Source organism: Lycium ferocissimum, chromosome 11, assembly GCF_029784015.1.
Source record: "Lycium ferocissimum isolate CSIRO_LF1 chromosome 11, AGI_CSIRO_Lferr_CH_V1, whole genome shotgun sequence".
NCBI lineage: Eukaryota > Viridiplantae > Streptophyta > Magnoliopsida > Solanales > Solanaceae > Lycium > Lycium ferocissimum.
The window spans coordinates 49,316,299-49,338,866 of NC_081352.1; the positions used below are offsets into that span (position 1 = coordinate 49,316,299).

Genomic DNA, 22,568 nt, shown 5'->3' on the forward strand with positions numbered 1-22,568 from the left:
ATACGTAAAGGTATCAAATGTAACATTTGCTTCGCGCATTGCATTACAGACTCGCCAAAACAATTTAAAGTTACCAGCTTTCAACAGATCCGTCAATAAACGATTACAATAAAACAAGCTAGGCGTACAATCAAGATCTTTATTATTATGAGCAAAAACAACACTAGCAGCTTCAAACAAGTACCCCTTCTCTCTATACTTATCCATCAACAACCCAAATATCACAAGATCAGATTTTCTTGATTCTTTACAACAACCATCAATAGATTTCAAAACATCTAAAGGGGGCAAACCAAATTTAATCACATTTTCAAGAACGCTACTAGTACGACTATACAAACTGTTACTACATAAAAGAACAGCTAGAAATGAGTGAATATTCAAATCTTGATGAATACCAACTTTGTGTTTGGACCATTGGAAGAAACTGAGAAGGCGTTCAAGATTACTCGATTCATTCTGGTGAAGAACAGAGCGAATTACATCTGGATTTAGCTTCTTTTTTAGGTTTGCGGATTTAATGAGTTTTTTCCACTTCTTGTTCTTGAGAATTTGGGTGATTTCTTGGACCAAGATTTGGTTATTCTGGGGAAGCTGAGAATTGCAATAATGTCTGTGAAATGTACTACTACTAGTTTGTTCAATACATCTAGTGATTCTTCCACGCAAAATTCTCCACATTTTTTTGGAAACTTTTTCAGTGGCTATGGATGATTTTGAGGATGGGTTTTTTATACTTTGTTTTTCATTTTTCAGCTAAAAACAGAATGCAGCAAAACAACAGTTAACTTGGCATGAACTGAGGGAGAAGTGAAGTGTTAGTGAACCCTAGAATTGCAATTCGAAATTTACTAGGTGGATCAACTGTTAATTGGTACAATTTTAAAAAGTTTCCATTGGTATTTTTGGTTTTTATACTCCCTCTGTTTCATTTTGTCTTTTTTTTTTTTTTTTTAAAAAAAAATCAAACCAACCAACGTGATGCTGGTTGAAATTTATTAATCAAAATAGTCTGTATAGAGAAAATTGGCCAAAAGTGCCTACAATATGATTAGCAGTAAAAAATGCAAAAACAAAAGCAAAAATAACATGCTGCTGCTTCTGCTCCAACCTTGGATTGATTCCATTTCAAGTCACCTCAAAGCTCTCACCAGGTGCTTATGGAATCAAAAAACCAAATGAAGAATCCTTCAAGTTGAAACTATGTTGTAGCTGTCATTCTGCTTCTGCTTTTGCTGCTAAACTTACTTTATGACAATGCCTACTGAATATTCATCAGTGTCACACTTGATGTACATATAACCTTTTTGATTCCTATCTGAATTAAATTTGATTAAAATTTGATAAATTGGAATTGACAAACAATTGGGCTGATATCATGAATCGTGCTAACCTTCGTGAAAGTTATGCATGAGGTATCCAAAAAACAAAACAAAAAATTATGCATGAAAATCAACAAAAATTGGAACAAATAATAGGTAAGAACCAATAATTTTGAAGTAAAATACATTTAATGCTAAATACCTTAACGATTAAATTCATAAAATTTAAATCTTGAATTCGACTTTATCCAAACATTCCACTAACTTAGGTATACTCTCACACACACAATAGTCTGAAAGAATACCAATTACATTCGGACTTTAAAAGCAAGTTATAATGGCAGTTCCCACCCCTTAAGCAGTATCTAATAAATGACTACTTGACCCACAAGCGGGACCAAAAAAGTTGCCTTCAAAAGCAAAACTCTGTCTTTGTTCTATATAATCTCCTAATTGTTCCAGAAGAACTAGATATAGGAGAGAAACAATCAACCTATCGATATTGGTAGACCTGATAGAAATATACTCCTCAACTTTACGATTTAGAGCATATGTACCCCTCGTTAAAAAAGTGGTGCATATATACCCTGCTGTTACACAAATGGTGCAAATATGTCTGCTTCTCTCACTGAATCAATAACTGCTCTGACCTTTCCATGGTATCTTTGTTCTCTCTTAAAGAAAACGGATATGGTAGGAACTCCTTTAGCCTACAAACGCTCACCCAACAACTACCTATTTTAGCACTCATTAACAATTGGTACGGACTGAGAGTTGGGATCTGGGTTTCTGTATCCTGACTCGGATTAAGTGATAAGTATACCAATTAGAGATCATTTTTCTGGCTTTAAGATAGGAAATAAACCTACCGTAGCAGCAACAACATCTCTAGTGTTTTGTTAATCTTATGAGTCGGTTTTTAGATATGGATAATTTATTTTGAGTCATGGAACTGATAGGACCAGGTGCATTCTATGTTTTGATAATTGTCAAACTGCTGGAGAAACAGAGAGAGACTTGGTTTGAGATCTTTTCTCTTTGTACGTCGTACGATCGGCGATACGATTGTAAAGTTGCCTCGCCCTCTTGCCTGTTGTACGACGATCTTTGCGGACCCGTACCTTAAGTCAAACATAGATGAGTGGTCTTCATCATACCCACATGCTCCCCAATATGTATACAACATGTTCCAACATATTGGGTATCACTTGAAAACCTAAAACTCTCTTGTGCAAACCTTGCCTCCACTACTTCTTAAGTACTCTCAAGAACAATGCTACTTACAAGCCGAAGGACCTGATCCAGACACCAGATTATATCTATGTGTTATAGGTTGTTGTGAGTCTTTGTTTATTTGATCTTTAAACTGTAAACCTACTTTTCTCTTTTAAGAAGTTGTTGTAGGTATTTTGAATTCTGAAAGGTTGCTTGTAGGAAGTTTATCTTCGCAAGATTTTAAGTGGTATACTAGACTAGAGTTAGTCTAGGTGTATTAGAGTGTCTTTGACTAAGCGTTAGTCAAGAGTCGCTTACAATAGGGGTATTGTAAGGGTTGAGAGATTAAGTGTGTTAATTCCTAGGTTGCAAGAGTTGTAATCCGAAGTTGCTCAGTGTAGTGAAGTTGGAAATCCTACGAGGTCAGTCGTGGTTTTTAATCCCTTGCTTAGTGTATTTACTTCAGCACTGTTTCAGGGAACTGGTGGATAACCAGGTCCCTCATATATTGTTTGGTTGACGCATAGCCTACATCAGGAACTTTTTATTTGAAAATAATACATATATTTTTACTAAAATGATTGTAATTTTCGGTGTTGGCTTGAAATGGCAAGAATGACTTTGAACAATCAAGTGAAAGTTTAGTGATTTTACAATTAATAAAATAAGTTTGATAATTTTACTGCAATTATACGACAAGTTGAATGCTTTTTGCAAAATTAACCCCATAAAATCACGAACTTTAACCTATAAAAAAGTACTTGGATACCAAATTGTCACAATTAAAATAATTTAAGTAGCAAAAGAACACCAAGTTATCACCAACATGTACTACTTGTAACGACCCTCCCGGTCGTTATGGAAAATGTAGGATCACCCTACTAAATGGAACCTTCCCAATGGTAGAACGAGCTAATAGAAACTCGATTTTATAAGTCTAAAAACTGAAAACCTGACTTGTTTGTGATTGTTGTTGAGTCCATCGGGGGGTGACGTAGAAAATTAGAGCTTCGTCGGGAATTCCGAGGCCACAAGTGGATTTGTATGACGTTTGTATGTATGTGTGCATGCTTTGTTTGTGTTTGTGAGGCCTTGGATGAAATGTTGGGTGATAGAGTGGAAAACTGGGCAAAAGTCAAGCTTACTTCCCAAATTGGACCGCTGTTGCGAGGCTTGTACCGCTACAGCGGTCGGCCAATGATCATGTGTCCGCTGTGACGAGCCATGTCCCGCCCTGGCGGTGTCGCTATAGTGGGACATGGGCCGCCATAGCGGTGGTCGAGTTTCTCTTAGTGCCGGCTATAGCGAGACCGCTGCAGTGATAAATTGACCGTCACAGCGGTCGACGGGGGGCAAAATGTCGTGTTTTAAACACTTAATCCCACATTCTTTATTCATAATACTCCAACACAGTTCCCCACAAGCACCTAGGGTGAAATTCCAAGCTAGGGCAAGAATACTCTTGAGAGGTAAGTCTCATCCATCCCTTCCAATCATTCCGTATCATCTTCATGATTATCATCCCTTTTATGGGTTTTCAATGGTGTAATTATTAATAGTAACCCTAGGAATTAATAAACCTTCTGTACTTGATGGGTTATGGTGGTTATCACTTTTTTTATCATCTAATGGCTTCGGTTAACTCTTATTAATCATGAATTGAACTTTTAGAGCCATAAACTAAGTGAATTAAGACCTAGAGTTCTATAAAAATGGTAGCTTGACCATGGAAACTGCTTGTAAATGATGTGTTGATCATATATGGTTGTAAATTGATGGTTAGTCGTTACTAAGGCCATTGTTAGGTTGTTTTGCACCTAGAAATCATTCACCCATTGGAATAGGGCTAAGGGAAGGGTGTTTTGTATTGATTTTGTGACTAGAATCATTGTGACTCATTGAGCATTCTAATTGCTAAACTTTGAGCGTTCCGAGGCTTTACGGGAGGGAAAAGCTGTAGCAGAGTGACTCGAGTTGTTCCAGCTCTACGTTGAGGTAGGCTACGATCTACTTGAGTTAAACTTTGATTAGTTGATTGTATGTGTTGTGAATTTATTAGGAGAAAGCATGTCTAGTCTTCATGCATGATATTGTATGGTTGAACTCCTATGTGCAATTGATTGAGTGACTGTGTAGGCTTCATGCCACTATTAATGTGTGTTGAATTTACAGTTGATGTGTTGTGATGAGAACTTAATATGATCTTCTCAGTGAAATTGTGATAAGATATGATGATTTGAGCATTGATAATAAAAGAGCAAGAAATAATGTATGCGGGGGTATATGAAAAGGCACAATTGTGACCTAGACTATGGGCTCGTGGTCCGAGATTCGTTCCGGAAATGAGAGAGACATTGATGTGGCCCGTGTCCGAGGTTCTTTCTGGAGCGGATATTTATGCTCAAGTCATGACTATTGAACAATGACATCAGTTAGCATGTGTGTACAGTGATTATGGTATTTGTGGTAGACTTATTCTCGTTTTGTGGTTTTCTGTTGACTGAGTTCTTGATATTTTGGGTGACTTGATTGGTTGACTTGTCATGGTTTATTTATTTCATGTCTGTTGGCTAGCTTGTTTATTCTATGATTTTGTGAGATATGCATGATACTAATCTTAGTCGGCCTATGATATCTACCGGTACATAGTGTGTGTCCTGATACTACCTTGCTGCACTCTTTTGGGTGTAGATTGTAATACAGAGATTGCCACCCGCCCTTACATCTAACGTTGAGGACGTTGCTGACCGATTTAGGGTGAGCTTCTATCCATGCCAGGCCGCCCAAAGATCTTTCTTTTATGATGTCTTAGACAGATTTCATTCCTTAGACATGTTTTAGATTAGAGTCCTTGACGATGACTTTTGGATTTTGGGAAATTGTAATAGTTAGGACTTCCACATTCACTTCGGTATTTTTATGGCATGACTTATTTTGATTATCTTATGCTTGAATGAGTAATAACTGACTAATTTGGTTAATATAAAAATGGACTTCAATGAATAGATGAATTATGTATTGGTCGCCCACTAGGAGTTAGTATGGGTGCCAGTCATGGAGGGTTGGGTCGTGACACTACTAGTTTTACATTTTTCAACTTTTAACTCATAATTCACGTTAGACCAAGAATATTAAAGAAATATGAAATCAAGCTTCATGAAATATATCTAGGCATAAATATAAAGATTAAATATTTACAACTTCTCTATAATATTCAATAATGTAATTTAAGATTCATTTCTAAAATTTAATTTAAGTTCCTAGCTACATAAAAGGGAGCAGCTCCCTCCATTAGTTTTTAGTCAAGTAATTATCAATACACTTATTTGCTTGCACTTAATGGAGGTCTGAATCTGAATCATTCAGATCTCAGCCCATTAAGTGCATTTGTTTTTTTTTTTTTTTGAAAAAAAAAATCTATCACTATTGGGTGCGGATACGTCAGATTTGCTCGGATACGGGAAGAGTCTTAAAATTATTCGGACAAAAGCTCAAACACGAGCTTTTTGATATAACTCTTTTCTTCATCAAACCATTGATGCTTTTAAAGATTAAACGCCTTTCTTCCATAAATCTCCCACTTTCTCTGTTATTTTTAGGATAAACACGGTTTTAATTTTGATGGCTTTCGTCGGAATCCGAAGTTTCCATCTCTCCCACTTTTCGTTTTTTTAATGAAGAGATAAAGGGTTGCCATTGAAGGTGAATACCATGAAAAACCCCATATTTTGTGTCGACACAAAAAGAATACGATGATGTGATTAACCTTCAATGGCTTTACTATTTATCATCTTATTTCTGGCAATTTTAGATGGAATGGTTTTTTCTCGTTGAAATTCTGATGGGTCTGTGTGAACCCATCATATAAGAGTGGAGATGGGGTAGGAAGTGGTGGGGAGGGGATGGAGGAGTCCGGAACCAAAATGACTCCAAAAAAGTGCTTTTGAACCAAAATACCCTAACAAAAAAAAAAAAAAAAAAAAAAAAAGATGACAAAACTATCTTTAGCGCAGTAATCTACTGCGCTAAAGGAGTTAACTGTAACGGCGACGTTAACTCCTTTAGCGCAGTAAATTACTGTGCCAAAGGGCCCCTTTTTTTTCTATTGGTTAACCCATCTTTCTTTGCACTTTTTAACGTACTTTGACCATAGATTAATCATGCTTGGGGACCCCGAAACTTCAATATTTCATATAGAACCCTACTTATTTTAGTGCGATTAATAAGGTAGGCTCAATACATCAAGGATAAACAAAACTTCGGATTCTTTGTTTTAGTGGTTGAAAAGTGCTCGAACTCCATTTTTGTTTGAAGACTTGGTGTCATTAGCTTTAAGTTCTTTATAATTTAGGGTTTAGATTTAAGTGTACTATTTTTTAGTCAAAATTGCAGCATTCATACCAATCTCAAAATAATTAAATTGCATCATTCATAACAATATGAAAATACTTAAACTTGTTCATTAATAATAAACCCAAACATTTTAAAATACAATCATCAAAGAAAGAAAAAACCCTTAAAAACATTCATCAATTAATATCCTTGAGTTGATCTTTCGCCACCACCGCGAGATGTGCCACCATCAATAGATCTGCCACCACCACAAAAATTTCCTCCACCACGAGAGGTACTTCCACTGCGAGATGTAGTTTGACCACCATGCCGTAAGGGACACTTGAGCTTATCATAACCAACATAATTGCAAAATGAGAATTTTCGAGCGTATCTCCCTGGTGGAACATCCATTTCATTATGAATACGGGAGTATGCTTACTTTTTGAATTTACGGATAAATATTTTATTTGCAACCATTGAAAATGGATTCGGTGGCCAATAACCCTCACTACCAAGTGAGTAGAACCTTTCAGTATACGTTTTTGCATAATTTTGAACTGTATATTCCTCAGCCATATACGGGGAGGCGTTCTTTCCCATTGCGATAAAACACTTGAAGGCATGGGAACATGGCATGTGATATGATTGTCACTTGCCACATGTGCATGTTCTTGGAATCTCACAAATTGTGTGGACGTTACCTTCTTTACCTTGGTGCACACTTGTTGTGAGTTCAAATGTGCGCTTTGCATAGTTATACTCTATCCGGTCGTGTTGCTAAGCCTTAAATTTGTGGTACTCAAACACTTTTGACGGTTTTGGCATCCATCTTAGGCCTTCTGCCGCAAATGATTTGGCCTCTTTTGATCTATTGATGAACCGCTCCACAACCTGCTTAAAAGTCATTCTCACCATTGCGGTGACGGGTAGTCCCCGTGCAGATTTCAACAAGCCATTGAATGACTCAGAGCTGTTTGTTGTCAGCATACCCCATCGCCTACCTTCATCTTGGTGTAATGTCCATTTGTCTTTATCAATTGCATTCAACCAGTGGAAGGCTTTCTCATCTGCCGCCTAATAATGTCCATTTGTAGGTGAAATTTCTTCTCCTGATGCTCTGTTGCAGCCGCCCACATCCAATTGCAAAGTCTTTGGGCTTCGATATACCTTTTGGAAGTTTGCCTTCAAATGCCTTAAACAACGACGATGGTAACCACCACATTCTCCCTACATAAGAAAGTAGAGTATTTTAAATACTATACATCAAATAATACTATTGATGTTAAAAAAAATAGACGTACCGATAGTAATCAACAGCACTGAAACTTGAGGAAGGACCATCGTTTTGAGTAGTTGGATAGGCTGAGGATGTTCCAACCTGATTCATCCATCCCGATTGAGAGGACTATCCAATATGATCCATATCAGGTGTATAACCCCTAAAAAATATAATCAACATTATTAGTAGCATTCAAGTGCCACTACACATAATAATAATCATAATATAAATAATGATGTAACATCCCGTAAATCCGAGATAGGTGTGAATGTATGAATCTAGTATAAAGGTGATATTTTAGCTATACGAATCCATTCGGGATGAACTCGGGTGATAAAAAGTTGTTTTGAAGTCAAACCAAAAAGTGAAGTTCTTAAGGCCTTCTAAATTCGTCTAAGTCTGAGACTGTCTGTACTTATGACCATTTTTTTGGTATTTGCGTTAATAATTTGAGAAAACTCAAAACATGAAAGTTGTAGGCCTTTGAAATACCTTTCCAACCATATATTATAGAGCTCAAACAAATATGTGTACGATAAGTTATAACCGTTTCTTTGACGATGCGCGATCGCGTGAAAGTGCCCCAGTGCGCGATCGCGCACCAGAGGCAGTGTTACTGTCTTCGCTGCGCGATCACCTGCGCGAAGTGGGCCTCCAGCTGCGTGGCCGCGCACCGAACACGAACTGTTAAAAGCCCAACTTCGTTATATTCATTCCCACTTCGTTTTAAACCATTTTTCCTAAAGAAAAGAACCCTAAAGAAGTCTCTCAAGCCCTAAGGACGAAGTTCTTCTCCTCCAAACCATTTCAAGGCATTAAGGTAAGCGTATTCCAAGCCTTCTAAGTTAATTCCAACATACGTTCATGATCATTAAGCAAGAATTCATCATTCTTAACATAGGGTTTTCAAGAAAACTCATCTCAAGGTTGAAGAATTCAAGATTTTGGAAATCTTCTTCAAAGCTCAAGTCTTTAATTCAAGTTTTGGAGCGACTAAGGTATGTAGAGTTACTATCTATGTATTGGAACCTCATTGTTCTTCCCCACGCCTCATAATCCATAAATTATGATTCTTTACGAAAACTAGGGTTTCTATACCATGTTCATGATAACCCTAGGTCCATGTCCATGATTATATTATGTATGAATTGTTATAATTCCATCATTGAGTTCTTAATATTTCTTTATGATTATTAAGAATCGTCCGTAATCCATGAAAACCCATATATCTCATTCCATGGGTTCCTGCATGCTAGTTTATGATATATTATGCTATTTTCAAGAAAATACTATACATGTTTTACAAGTTCATGCAAGCAAGCTATAATTCATCATATCCATGTACAAGAAAGTTATATTCATGAAAACCATGGGCAGCAAGTGCCACTCATTTTACATGTTCAAGTTTTTGGGAGTTGCTTTAATTACCGAGGAAGGCTTCAGATAGCCTGAAACTACGTAGCCACCGTAGGATGGGATCGCTCCACCCATGTCCCGGATGATCTCTCATAATGCAAGATCCTTTCATATTTTATTAAATCTCATGTTCCCTGGCAAGGACTGAGTGTTCTGCTGGCGGGACGCATGCACCAGACCATGGATCGGTTATAAGTTATTGCTCTCCCTACTTATGATATTTTTACCATGTTATATATATGTATGTATTCATGTTCATGTCCAGTTTCAGTTCTTATCATGTTATCCCATGTCCCATGTTATTTCATTCAGTTGCTTTACATACCAAAAGACATTCAATGTGTCGACGTCCCCTTTCTATTGCCGGAGGCTTTGCATTTCACGATGCGGTACTAATTTACGTGGCGACGTATCGCTCGGCAGGACAAAGCACTCGTATCGGCTTATTGGTGAGCCCCATCTCATTCGGGGTTTAGTCAACTCTTTGTTTTACAATTAGTTATGCATCTAAGGTATCTTTGGGGCCTTGTCCCGATAAGTATGTTTTCCAGTCAAACTCATGATAGAGGTTTCATAGACTAGACAAGTCAGTTATGTTATGTTAGACATTCAGAGTCGTATAGCCATTTTGGCTCATTCATGTTATTTTCGCACTCATGTTTAAACAAGTATTTTTATTAAGTATTATGACTTATTGCATTTTATAAAGGCTTATCATGAATTCACGTTATATTTCGCTCATGTTATGCCTCGTGATGATTCAGCAAGCCATGTGGTTCGTTCGGTCACATGCAGTAAGGCACCGAGTGTCGTGTTTCGCCCAGGCCATGGTTCGGGGCGTGACAAATGAATATTTACCACTGTCCATCAAATTGCTGACTTAAACTATCCAGAGGCATTTGGCTCGTCAAAATTCCTTCATAAGTACTCATGTCAGGCTAATTGTATTCATAAGTAGGTTCCGCTTGAGTAACTTCAGCCTGAATTCTAGACGGGGCTTCCCGACCAGGTCTATTTCGGGCTTCCTGAGAAGCCTAGCCATGAATTCAAGTAGATTAATGGGAACCTTCTTTATGTACATTTCAAGGACATTTAAAGTTATGCATTCCCTATAATTATAAGGCGCCTTCAAATAATCCATCAAAGAACCATCGTCTTGAATGTACCACCGTCCATAACTAGTTACACCTTGTGGTGTAAATGACATTGGATATCATCCAATTATATTTAAATCAAAATCACTCCTACTAACTTGTAGTCTATTAAACAAGGCTTGAAGTAGTTTTGAGAATTTTAAGTCAAGTGGAAACTTAACATAGTATTTTGGGGGAGAATCATAGCGCAAATTATTTTCCTCGAATATAATTTCTCCGTCCCAGAATAAAGAAACTCTAATTTTTGGAACATCTTCCATTTTTTGACTAATTTAGAAGGAGTACAAAATGTAAAAGTTGGATGAAACTTAGAATTTTTCTTTCATACAAAATCTATATTAATAAGGTTTGAAGTTTGAATATTCAACCAACGCATGCATGCAATTAGTGTGTCTTGCAGTATTATGTCAAATCAAATTAAGTACGGAGTGTTGCATAACGAATGAATTAACCGCGTTATGTCAGTGGATGGCAGAATAGCGCAGTAAAATCTTTGCGTTATGTCAGAATAACGCATGATAATTTCTTTGCTTATATCGCGCTTTGTGTGACACCTCGGTCATACGTACGGAAAAACGTCATAATTTGAATCAAACTTTGGGTTTCATGCAGCAAGTGTTATATAACGTAATTTGATGAATAACTACCAAACACACAAAATTAAGTTACTATGTCATTTTTTCACCAATTTAGAGATGTTAGTCGTGTTATATCGTTCTCTCCAGGAGACATATTCGACGCAACGGGTAGGACATAGGAATTGGGTGAAGATTTTGAATACTCGAACAACCCGAACGAGAGATACAACCAACGTTACAACAATATAATGACAGATGAGCGGAATTGGCGTGTTAGGGAGGCTGCAGCACTGGAGCAAAAGTTAGCGTCAGTAGGGCTTAAACGCCCAAAAAAACGTGTTATGTCAATGCCTCGTGGAACTCCACAAGAGTTTAATTTTGCTCTTAACTGTTTTCGCGGAGAGAACAATCGGATGCAAATACATTACCTTAGGGTAGAATATGTTGTACATGGTAGCACAAGATTTAGATCCAAGTGGGATTCGGACTGTGAGATGTCCGATAAAGATTAATATTTTTTATATAAAGTAAGTAGGTAGGGTCATAAAGACCACCGCCCCCCCCCCCCCAACTAGGGGTACATAGGGGTTTAAACTATATAAGTAGCGCTTTCTATTATTATTAGACTACAATGTATTCAATGTCGAGTAGTAGAAACACAGCTTGGTCTTTACTCCATCCAAAAGAACCAAATAGCAGTGATGATGAGAGTTCAAATCATAGCAGTTTTTTGAGTGATAACAGTGATTTCAAACTACACGAGCTAAATCCCCACCTTCTTATAGAGCTTAATGATGATTTCTGTAGTGTGAAATATTCAGATCCGCGAAAATATTATTGCAGTTCACGCCGAGAATGGTCACATCGGCTTGTCGAACAGAACGTCTTGTTCGTGACTTGGACAATCTCAACGCTCAAATCGCAACAAGGTACTCAATAACCATGTCTCGAGTAGATCCAAAAACTTGCGAGCTTGCCGTACAAAGGATTAGAAAAGAAAACAGCAGAATCTTTGGCAAGATGATGTAGATTTTACATGCTAAAGTTGGCCGAAAAACAAGCATCATCAACCGGTAGAGAACTAACATCTACTGAAAAAAGATGTGTCTTAAGAAACCGCCAATAGTTTTCTGAGGACGATATTGAGGACTTCTATTCTGCTGATGATTAAGAATATTGTGATTTTAGTTTTAAGTTTAATTTATGATGATCTTGTTATTTTGAAGAATATCAGTATGTTTAGTTTTTCATCAACTCAAGGGCACAATTGATGAATGTATTTTAAGTTTTTTCTTTTTTTGATGATTGTATTTTTACTACTTTCGATTTATTATTAATGAACAAGTTTAAGTATTTTCATAAAGAACTTAAAGCTAATGACACCAAGTCTTCAAACAAAAATGGAGTTCGAGCACTTTTCAACCACTAAAACGGCAATCCGAAGTTTTGCTTATCCTTGATGTATTGAGCCTACCTTATTAATTGCACAAAAATAAGTAGGGTTCTATATAAAATATTGAAGTTTCGAGGTCCGAAGCATGATTAATCTATGGTCAAAGTACGTTAAAAAGTGTAAAGAAAGAGCAGTTAACCAAAAGAAAAAAGAAAAAAAAAGGGGGGGCCCTTTAGCGCAGTACTTTACTGCGCTAAAGGAGTTAACGTCATCGTTACAGTTAACTCCTTTAGCGCTGTAAATTACTGCGCTAAAGGTAGTTTTGTCACCTTTTTTTGGTTGGAATATTTTGGTTCAAAAGCACTTTTTTGGGGTTATTTTGGTTCCGGACTCGGGATGGAGAGAGTCTCCAAAGATTTTTTTCATTTTATTTTTGGCAAACTCCAAAAATGCACTCTATTTTTTGGGGGGGGGGTGGGGGGTGGTGAGGTGTAAAGGAAAAAAAATCTTTCTTGAATATATGTAGTCTTGTACTTTGGATACTTTACTTTTTATGTAAAAATGCTCATTGTATATTAATTTTTCATATTTTATAAAGTTTGATCTAATTGTTATATCAACATTTTCTTAAAATATTTTGTTGATATAATATTTAGTTACTCTTTTATTTAAATTTTATATATAATAAGTTTAAAATAAATAAATTATGAACATTCAGATGTTGAAAAACAAACAGTCTTAATTATTCAGCATTCAGATCTAGAGACACCATCTTAATTATTAAGATATGCATTCAGATTCAAACGTCTTAATCTTAATGAAAATAAATGCAGCTTAGACGACTAGCATTTGACCTTATATATTTTAATGGTTAGGAATTATTTTGAATTTTTTTCCTACAATAATTACTTTATTTACTCATTTATTATTTTATGATTTAGAATATTACTTATCTTGTATAGTTACATATTTAATTGTTCACTATTTATGCATTAAAGGAAAATACAATTTTTTATAATTTAAATCTCCAAATCATATTAGTTTCGATATACTTTTCTACTGATACGCAGTATTTAGTTTCCGTAATTATTCTCTACATAAAATATACTGGTGAATGTTTTTTTAAAACCTAAAAGGATGAGTAATATACATCACCGTTAATTGTATTAACTAGAGGGGAGAGAACTTGGAAACTTTCCTAATTTTAAATCCTAACCGCGTAGGAAACAAAAGCAAAAAATATCATACATAGCTTCCATATTTACGCTTATATATAGACCTGAAGCCCTGTTGGTGTTATACATTCTGCTTCACTAATATCATACATAGTTTCCATACTTACGCTTATATATAAACCTGAAGCCCTGTTGGTGCTATACATTCTTCTTCACTCATTCTCTTGTTTACAAAGTAAGAACCCTAATAGAAATTTGTTGAACTTGTTGTAATGGCTGAAGTGTTGTGGAAGAGAGGGAGAACATTGGGTAAAGGAGGTTTTGTTTTTGTTTCTTTAGCATCGACTACTACTTTCAACTTCTATGATGATCAAACACTTGACGATGTTCATCTTCCACCTCTCATTGCCGTAAAATCTTGCAATGTTAAGTCATTCTCAGTCTCTTCAAGATGAAAGGGAATTCCTAAAACTGTTTCAAGATTCTCCTTATGTAATCCGCTGTTTGGAGTTAGTATGACTGAAGAAGATCAATTGGTCCTTTACAATTTATTGCTAGAGTATGCCTCTGGTGAGAGTCTAGCAGATTGCCTTAAAAACAATTATTCAGGGAAAGGGCTACCAGAGTTTGAAGTTCGAAAGCATGCAAAGAATGTACTTTTGGGGCTCAATCAAGTTCACGGCCGAGGGATCATTCACTGTGATATAAAGCCGCATAATATTCTTCTTGTGGGCAATGATGAAGTTGCCAAAATTGCTGATTTTGGACTTGCTCTGACTTTGGAACAGAGCTGGAATGGAAATCACGGGTTGAGAGGAACGAGAAGGTACATGGCACCAGAATCAGTGCTCCACCACGAGTACGGACAGGAAGTTGATATTTGGGCTGTTGGTTGTACGGTCTATGAGTTGCTTATTGGAACACCACTGTGGGAATCGAATGAAGACGATGCAAAGGCTGATGTGCTAGACCAAATTGCATCCGAGGAACCAAATCTTGAGAATGAGAAACTGTCAAGAGAAGCAATAGATTTTCTCAGAAGTTGTCTAGTCAAGAATCCCTGCTCGGGTGGACTGCCGATATGCTTTTGAAGCATCCGTTTTTGAATTCGTCCAAATTAGCTGGTCAGCCTGCAAAGAAAAGGAAGAAGCAAAGTTACATGTCCCTTTTACGGAGACCGCACCAAAAGACAGCATTCAAGACACAGTCGCACATTCGTGATCTGATTATAGAACATTGATGCACTAATTAATCAGAATGTAGCAGCAGAATCTGAAGAAATTAGAGAAGGAAACTCGTCTAAAGCTGCTAGGTACTGACGACAGATAGACTGATTATGGAAAATTGATTTGTAATATATGTAAAGAACTACGCATGGGCTTGATCCCCTTAAGGATTTGTAGGGTATGATAGGCAGCCTTCACCAAGATGATGACCACGGGCAACCCCTTCTTAGTTAAAAAAAGATACACTGTATCGTATATTCTTATAGCTGATAAACACTCCTTACAACAAAAGAAGAAGGGTGACTTCTTGTATGTGATTTTTGGCTATGGGTAAGCGGCATCAGTTTTGCCTCAGTATGTTGATTGCAGGCTCTATTCTATTTTATTGCAGTCCAAATTTAAACTGCATACTCTGTTGCTGATTCATGAATTTAGGCTTCTTTGGAATTTTAGGATTCTTTAATTGGCTTTGCAAGACGTTTCTTTAATGAATTTTTTTTTGTAAACATGTCCATCTTTGCTCAATGAGCATGGACCTGGATATACTTATTGATTCAACAGTACAAAAGAGGGAGTTCATATTTCAGAACTCCTTACCCTACAGCAGGTGGAACAGGCTCCAACCATGCCATGAAAGTAGGTTAGCATGTAAGATCTCAAAAATATGTTCCAAGAGGGAGGGAGATGTTAACCTATACATTTACTCCCCTGTCTATACAAAAGTGAATTAATGAACATCATAAAGATAAATCTTTTGTAGATGCTTGTCAAGACTGAAAGATCTTTGAGAAATCTTTGTTCTAAAAGATGGGAAGCTGAGCTTATCCATATTGTAAACACCTTTAGCGCTCAAAGGCAGTTGGGAATACGTAGAAAACCAATTTGTATCAATGCATTCCAAACCATGATTAGCAAGCACATCGGCAACCTTGTTTGCTTCCCTATAGCAGTGATGTATGTTGATCTCTTCAAACGACTCGAATAATCTTCTAATATTAAGCACTACAGAAGCAATATTCCAAGGGATCTTGCTAGTATCTCTGATCCAATTGACAAGCATAAGAGAGTCACTTTCAATTTCAAGGAATCTGATTCCCTTGTCTTTGCACCATTGAAGTCCAACTTGTAGGGCCATTGCCTCTGCCAAATTGTTAGACATGTGTCCCAAATTTGATGCATATGCAGTAATCAAATCTCCTTGTGCATTCCTAATAATTCCTCCTCCACCACTAAGTCCAGGATTGCTCTTAGAACGTCCATCAGAATTCAGTTTCACCCAACTAGTCGGAGGAGAAATCCACTTTAATGAGCTATAATCCTGAATCTCCAAATTGCCGTCCTACTTTATGATAAAGCAAGTTTATTGAAGCAGAGACTTAGCTTTGTCATTCCACTAGTTTTCATTTTGTCGATGTTGCTCGGGTCAGATCTTTTACCTTCGAATAAGCTATTGAGGCATCTGTGTACTTAAAATCAGCGCTCCACTTAGTTTGTCTTTATTTTTGTGTAGGCATATTCTCCTCCATGCACAAATACAATTTTTTTGTAACTGAGATATTTTACTTGATTCCATCAAAACTCCAGTAAAGACAACTATCACACTCGCAATTGGGAAAATAAAACATATGTCGTAACGTATAAATACTCAGTTTGAAAGTCTATAAAGTTATTAGACAATAATAGAAGCATCATCTGCTAATCTGTTTCTTAATCTGAATTTCAAGTTCAGGTATTCAACCCGAAACAGAAACCATATCTCGTACTTCCTAAATTAAATTTAACCCGAAGTACCATCTGGCATGTGGGGGCCAGGAGCTATGAACTGCGTTCTTGGAATCGAAGCTTCAAAACACACAGAATGTCAAAAGTGACATCTTATACATTGCAAATCACACACTGCTCCATTTTGCAAGACTCCAGTTCTAACTGACGAAAATGGAAATGCAAGGGCAAATAGAACATATAAATCCTTTGCCTGGGAGAGGAAATCCAGCAGGCGATGAAACGGAGTTAAGTGGTCCAATCAAACCAATTCTATGCCTGCTTCTCTCACTGAATCAATAACTGCTTTGACCTTTCCATGGTATCTCTGTTCTCTCTTAAAGAAAACAGATATGGCAGGAACTCCTTTAGCCTGCAACCGCTCACCCAACAACTTACCTATTTTTGCAGCAGCAGCAACATCTCTAGTATTTTCTTTTGCTTCTACCATGGCAAGCCTTAAGCCTTTCTCTTGTGTGCTTGCAGAAGCAGCCACTGTCGCTGTTGGAGTGTGAACTACTTGAGCATTTACATAATTGTTTGTGAAGTGCATCCTCAGCACATAAGGTTTGAGATACTTCGTCACTCTGTCTGGTCTAACTGCAGGAGGAATCACCATTTCTGCTTGACGAAACAACAATACATCAAAGAAAGTATCATCAATCTCAGATAGAGCTCAACATTCCGGAAGTACTTGTCATCTTTGAGAAATGCAGTTTTGATTCTCACCCTGGAGCTAATTAGTACTACTTGTTTTTCGAAACTGAAAACAAGAAGTACTAACTAGCTCCAGGGTGAGAATCGAAACTGCATTTCTCGAAAGTTGAGTATAAAGCAACCTCGTAACAGATAGTAAAGTTGAGTACAAAGCTACCTTCTATATGATGGCTTCATAGAGCTAAGTGACAAATCAAGCCCAAAAAAAAAAAAAGAGTTAAGCAAGATCTACATGACAGATCATTCAAGACTCAGCTTTTATACTTCACTTTCATTGACCAAAGGGAATTCTTTTAGCCAGACTCCTGTGAGTTTCATTTATAAAACGAACCAAATCCCCAGTAGCGGTACTGAAAATGAACCAACGTCATCAAGGAATTGACGGACAAGCAAGAACCCCCTTAATGTGCATAGGGATTTGATCATTTGAAGACACAATTTTCGGTCAATTTACAAATCTACTATTAGCCAGTACCATTTTCTCCAAAATATTGATGCTCCTCTTAAATACATTTTCTTTTTTCTATAACCTAGGATTATACTGGGCTTGTTGTTGTTGTGTTGTTGTTGTCTGGGCCCACTTGTGCACACCTCGACTAATCCCAGCAAGGTACCTGCTACCTCCCACCATTACATGTATCGGATAACTCTGTCCACCGGGGCTTTGATAGATCAGAAGAAATAACCTAGTGCCCTTCATCCAAAAAAAGAAATAACCTAGTGCTTTTGCCTCTGGTAGAATTTGAACCTAACAACTCATAGTTCTCAAACCGACTTTATTTACCACTAGGCCCACACTCTTGGGTGCAAGCTCCTCTTAAACATCTTCGAAAAATAATGTCTCATTTCAGATCAAGAGAGGTAAAGTCCCATTTATTACCTTTTACAATTATGTGGACAACAACAAAATAGAAGATGGGATTGAGAATAAGGCAAGTGCGGCTAGAAAATGACACAGTTGGAGCATGTAAGCTTGCCCGGCAAGGTACAGACAGCTTGCCCGGCAAGGTACAGACTGGGAGGGGCAAATCTAGGATTTCACGAATACGGGTGCACTATTACGAGGAGGTGGACTCATTACACTATTGAAATTATAGGGTCAAAACTCTTTTTTTTAAAACAAATGGTATTTTTTTACATATATATCTAAATTCCATGTCAAAATTGTGGACCAGTTGAACCTATTGACTATATAGTATATACTACATCCCCCACTGCTACTAGTTTTAGTATAGGCACTTAGTTTAATTATACAAGATTTTACGATGACAAAAGAATAGGAATTTCAATGTGTCAAACTTTGAGTTTTTGAAGGAATAAACCAAACAAACAAAGAGAAAATAAAAAGTACTTAATTAAAATGCAAGAAGGGACACCAGACATAGCCATCCCTATGGATGGGCCCAATTCTAGAAAAAGAAACGAAAAAGCCATGATAACCGTGGGATTTGAACCCCAACCTCACATATAGAGGTACGCCCAATAACCATTGCCACCAAATGAATCTTTGAGCTAGGGTGTATACATAACTATTTAAGTACTTTTGTAAAGATATAACATTACTATACATGGATCCGCCACTAATCACAATTGGCAAACAGGATCAGGTAGAAAAGGACAGTTAGTGGAGGACTTGAGGTGCAAGGCTATTGGAGGAAATTTGGGATGGATGAAGGGTCAAGCAGGGCAATTGTGCTAATTGATTGCATAACAGGGAAAGTTGTTACTCTTTTTGACTGTTCTTTTTGTTTGTCTACATATCCTATGAGGAAATAACCAAAAACAGTTTTGACAATCTAGCTCGTCAGGGATGGGATTCCTTAGATTAAGACCGGTAATGTCATATGCTATGACTGGAAAAAGAAATTACCGACAGAAAACTGATTATCATTATTTTTGTTTCTTGATTGTTACAAAACTCATCATCTTTATGACCTTAAGGAATCTTTTAAAGGGGGTTAAAACCTCATTTCTTATAATAGAAATAAGATTGTAAATCTAACAGGATTGCCTGAAAGATACTACAATTGATGAAAAACCGGATCTGGTCTTTCACTACTAATTCTTTTCATTTTCGGTTCGGGATGATGAGCCCAACCCTGTTGGACGTAGCTCTCTTAACCAATTTTGAACTTGATTGGATAGACCAAAAACTAGAAACATGTTCTTTGAAGGAAAGAGGAGATCCTTGCATCCTTTGAGACACACCAGTCTCTATCTTTACTTGGACAGCATTATTAACTTCATTAACTCCCTACTAACTATTGCAATTTCGCTTACCAGCATTCTCTGGGTGTTAACTATTATAACTAATGAACCTTACTTTTCTTTCATAAAAAAAAAAAAAAAAAAAAATTGGCACCTTATTCTTCCTAAAAGTATCTTATATCTGAGAATGCCAAGTTTGGACAATTAACTTTGGGATCTCATTTTTGCTCATAAAAGGTGGGTTTAAGGCTATGAAAACCAATTGCTGCGAATTATCAATACAGTTGTTCCCCTTTGTTTTGTCAATTCTAAGTTTATTTGTTAAGATTAATAGTATGGTACCAGTTAGCTACTCCACTTTTGCACTTTCATCATCTGCAACATTATGCTTGTGCAACAGTAATTTCTCTCTCAGCCCAAAATAATACTGTATTGTCTTAGAAAGTACTGTAACCAGTATCCAAGGAAACCTAAAAAAAAAAAAAAATGAAGGGGAGAGGGAGGAACATGCTCAACTTTTCTCCACTCGATTCCTTAAGAATTCAGATTTTTGAACGCCTAGATGAGAACGGCTATATACATTAAAAGAAAGGCATATTTGATATACCAATTCCTCTAGCACTGGGAAAAACGGAGTCAAGAACTAGCTTGGAGTTTCACCATGTTGTGAAATCCCGAGCTATTTCTTAAGTCAATTTTCCAGTGCTAGAGGAATTGGTTTATCAAATATGCCTTTCTTTAAGGTATGCAGTGGTTCCTATATAGGTGCTGAGAAATCTCACTTCTTAATTCAAAATCCTAACCAGAGGATTTTTATTTCTTAAGATTAACTGATTAAAACTAGCCAATTATTTTAACATACAAGTTATTCGCTTAAATTTATAATTCTGTACATTGTATAATTAAAAACAAACCAAATTTTGGCTATTTATCCAACAAATTTCAAACCAAAATGTTGTGTTTCCCAGGAGCCCAATACCAAATGCAGCAAAAACAGTTTTAATTCTTCCAAATAAAAAAAACTAAGTTTCAACATTTATGTATCTGATTGCCCAAAAGAGAAACCAGAAATCAAGCAAAAAAAAAAAAAAAAATCCAGCCAACTATGGTGCACGCACACGCAAAGGAACTGGGTTGAACATAAGAGAGAAAATCTGGAAACTTTGAAGAGGTAAAGAGAGAAAATGTGTACCTTAATAAACAGAGAATTAGAATCGCCGATGCCGGTTGCTAGTTGCTCCTCGTCGCTTACTCACACTTGGAAATGAAGGGATGGGCTTGGGTTAATGGGTTCAGGTTTTGGGCCTCTATATATATAGAGAAAAAATTTCATCAAATAGCGCAGCTTGGAGCGTAATTACAAGACGTAGCTACAATTTGCGTATTTACGAAATGTAGCTACACTTGTTTTGGTGGAAGAGCTGTATCAAGCGGGTATCAGCTACATGTCGGCGAAAAAGTTGAATCGGTGGCAAGTATCAATCAGATGATCGTACAAAGACATACTAAATAGCGCGAAAGAGATGTATCAGCGCACACAATTACGTGTGTGTATTGTGTATTTGTTACAAAATTCATAATGTAACTACGTTTTGTAGTTTGTTGAAACAATAGTTATGTATCGTAAGTCTAAAATATATTTTGGGTTTATGTAATGAAAATTTCATGACCTGAAACTGAAAAGCGAACCATTTTAAGAAGAATAAAATCGAGACCGAACCAAAGAACCGAATTAATTGGGTTAGTTTTGTTTTTTCGATCCTTCGGTGTTTAAACCCACCCCTAGTCATAGGATTCATGCAAAGTTTAAGTGTACATTTGGAAATTTCGAACAGGTACAAGCGAATTTTCAATTCATATGCATTCGTTTAACTAAGCCATACTATGAAGGTTTGAGAGAGAGTGGTCGAGATGAGGATGAGAAAGGGTGTGTTTATATCCGAGAATCAATTTGGATTCATGTCGGGGCGATTGACTACAAAAGTCATTCATCTTGTAAGGAGATTGTTGGAGTAGTACAGGGACAAAAAGAGAGACTTACACATGGGGTTCATTGATCTGGAAAAGGCGTGCGATAAAGTCCCTAGGGAGGTACTTTGGAGGTGTTTTGAGTTTAAAGGCGTATTTATAGCTTACATTAGGGCAATTAAGGACATGTATGATGGAGCTAGGACCCCGGTTAGAACAGTGGGTGCGACTGAGAATACTCTCCGATCATGATAGGGTTGCACCAGGGATCAGCCTTTAGCCCATTCTTATTTGCACTGGTGATGGACGAATTGACACGACATATTCAGGGAGAGGTGCCATGGTATATGTTATTCACTTATGACATAGTTCTAATTAACAACACATGTGATGGAGTCAACGATAGGCTTGAAGTTTGGCGACAGACCCTAGAGTCGAAAGGTTTCAGGTTAAGCAGGACTAAGATAGAGTAACTTGAGTGCAAGTTCGGTGGTGTGACGCAGGGGGTGGAGGTGGAAGTGAAGATCGATGCACAAGTCCTAGCCAAGAAAAGTAGTTTCAAGTATCTTGGGTCCATAATTTAAGGAGATGGGGAGATTGATGAGGATGTCGCGCATCGTATTGGGGCGGGGTGGGTGAAATGTAGGCTAAAGAGGTGTGAAAGGTTGGCTATGGCAAGAGTTAGGAGAGATAGAGATAGCCCGAAGAAGAACTGAGGGGATGTGATTAGACATGATATGACACGGCGCAACTTTAGCTTTCTTAGGACATGTCCCAGATAGGAAGGTACGGAGGTCGAGTATTAGGGTAGAAGGTTAGTA

The 22,568-nt window shown here is 37.1% G+C and overlaps 1 protein-coding gene and 1 pseudogene across 1 annotated transcript; one reads left to right on the forward strand and one right to left on the reverse strand.

Annotated features, from left to right (window-relative positions):
- The first annotated feature begins 14,139 nt into the window (after positions 1 to 14,139).
- LOC132036554 (mitogen-activated protein kinase kinase kinase 20-like) lies at positions 14,140 to 15,200 on the forward strand (annotated as a pseudogene).
- Positions 15,201 to 16,764: 1,564 nt separating this feature from the next.
- LOC132036555 (uncharacterized) lies at positions 16,765 to 21,127 on the reverse strand. Its single transcript, XM_059426911.1, has 2 exons — positions 20,972 to 21,127; positions 16,765 to 17,475 (listed from the first exon to the last, which is right to left on the reverse strand). The coding sequence occupies exon 2, from the start codon at positions 17,471 to 17,473 to the stop codon at positions 17,117 to 17,119; it is 357 nt and encodes a 118-aa protein (XP_059282894.1). The 5' UTR covers positions 17,474 to 17,475; positions 20,972 to 21,127; the 3' UTR covers positions 16,765 to 17,116.
- Between the last annotated feature and the right edge of the window lie 1,441 nt (positions 21,128 to 22,568).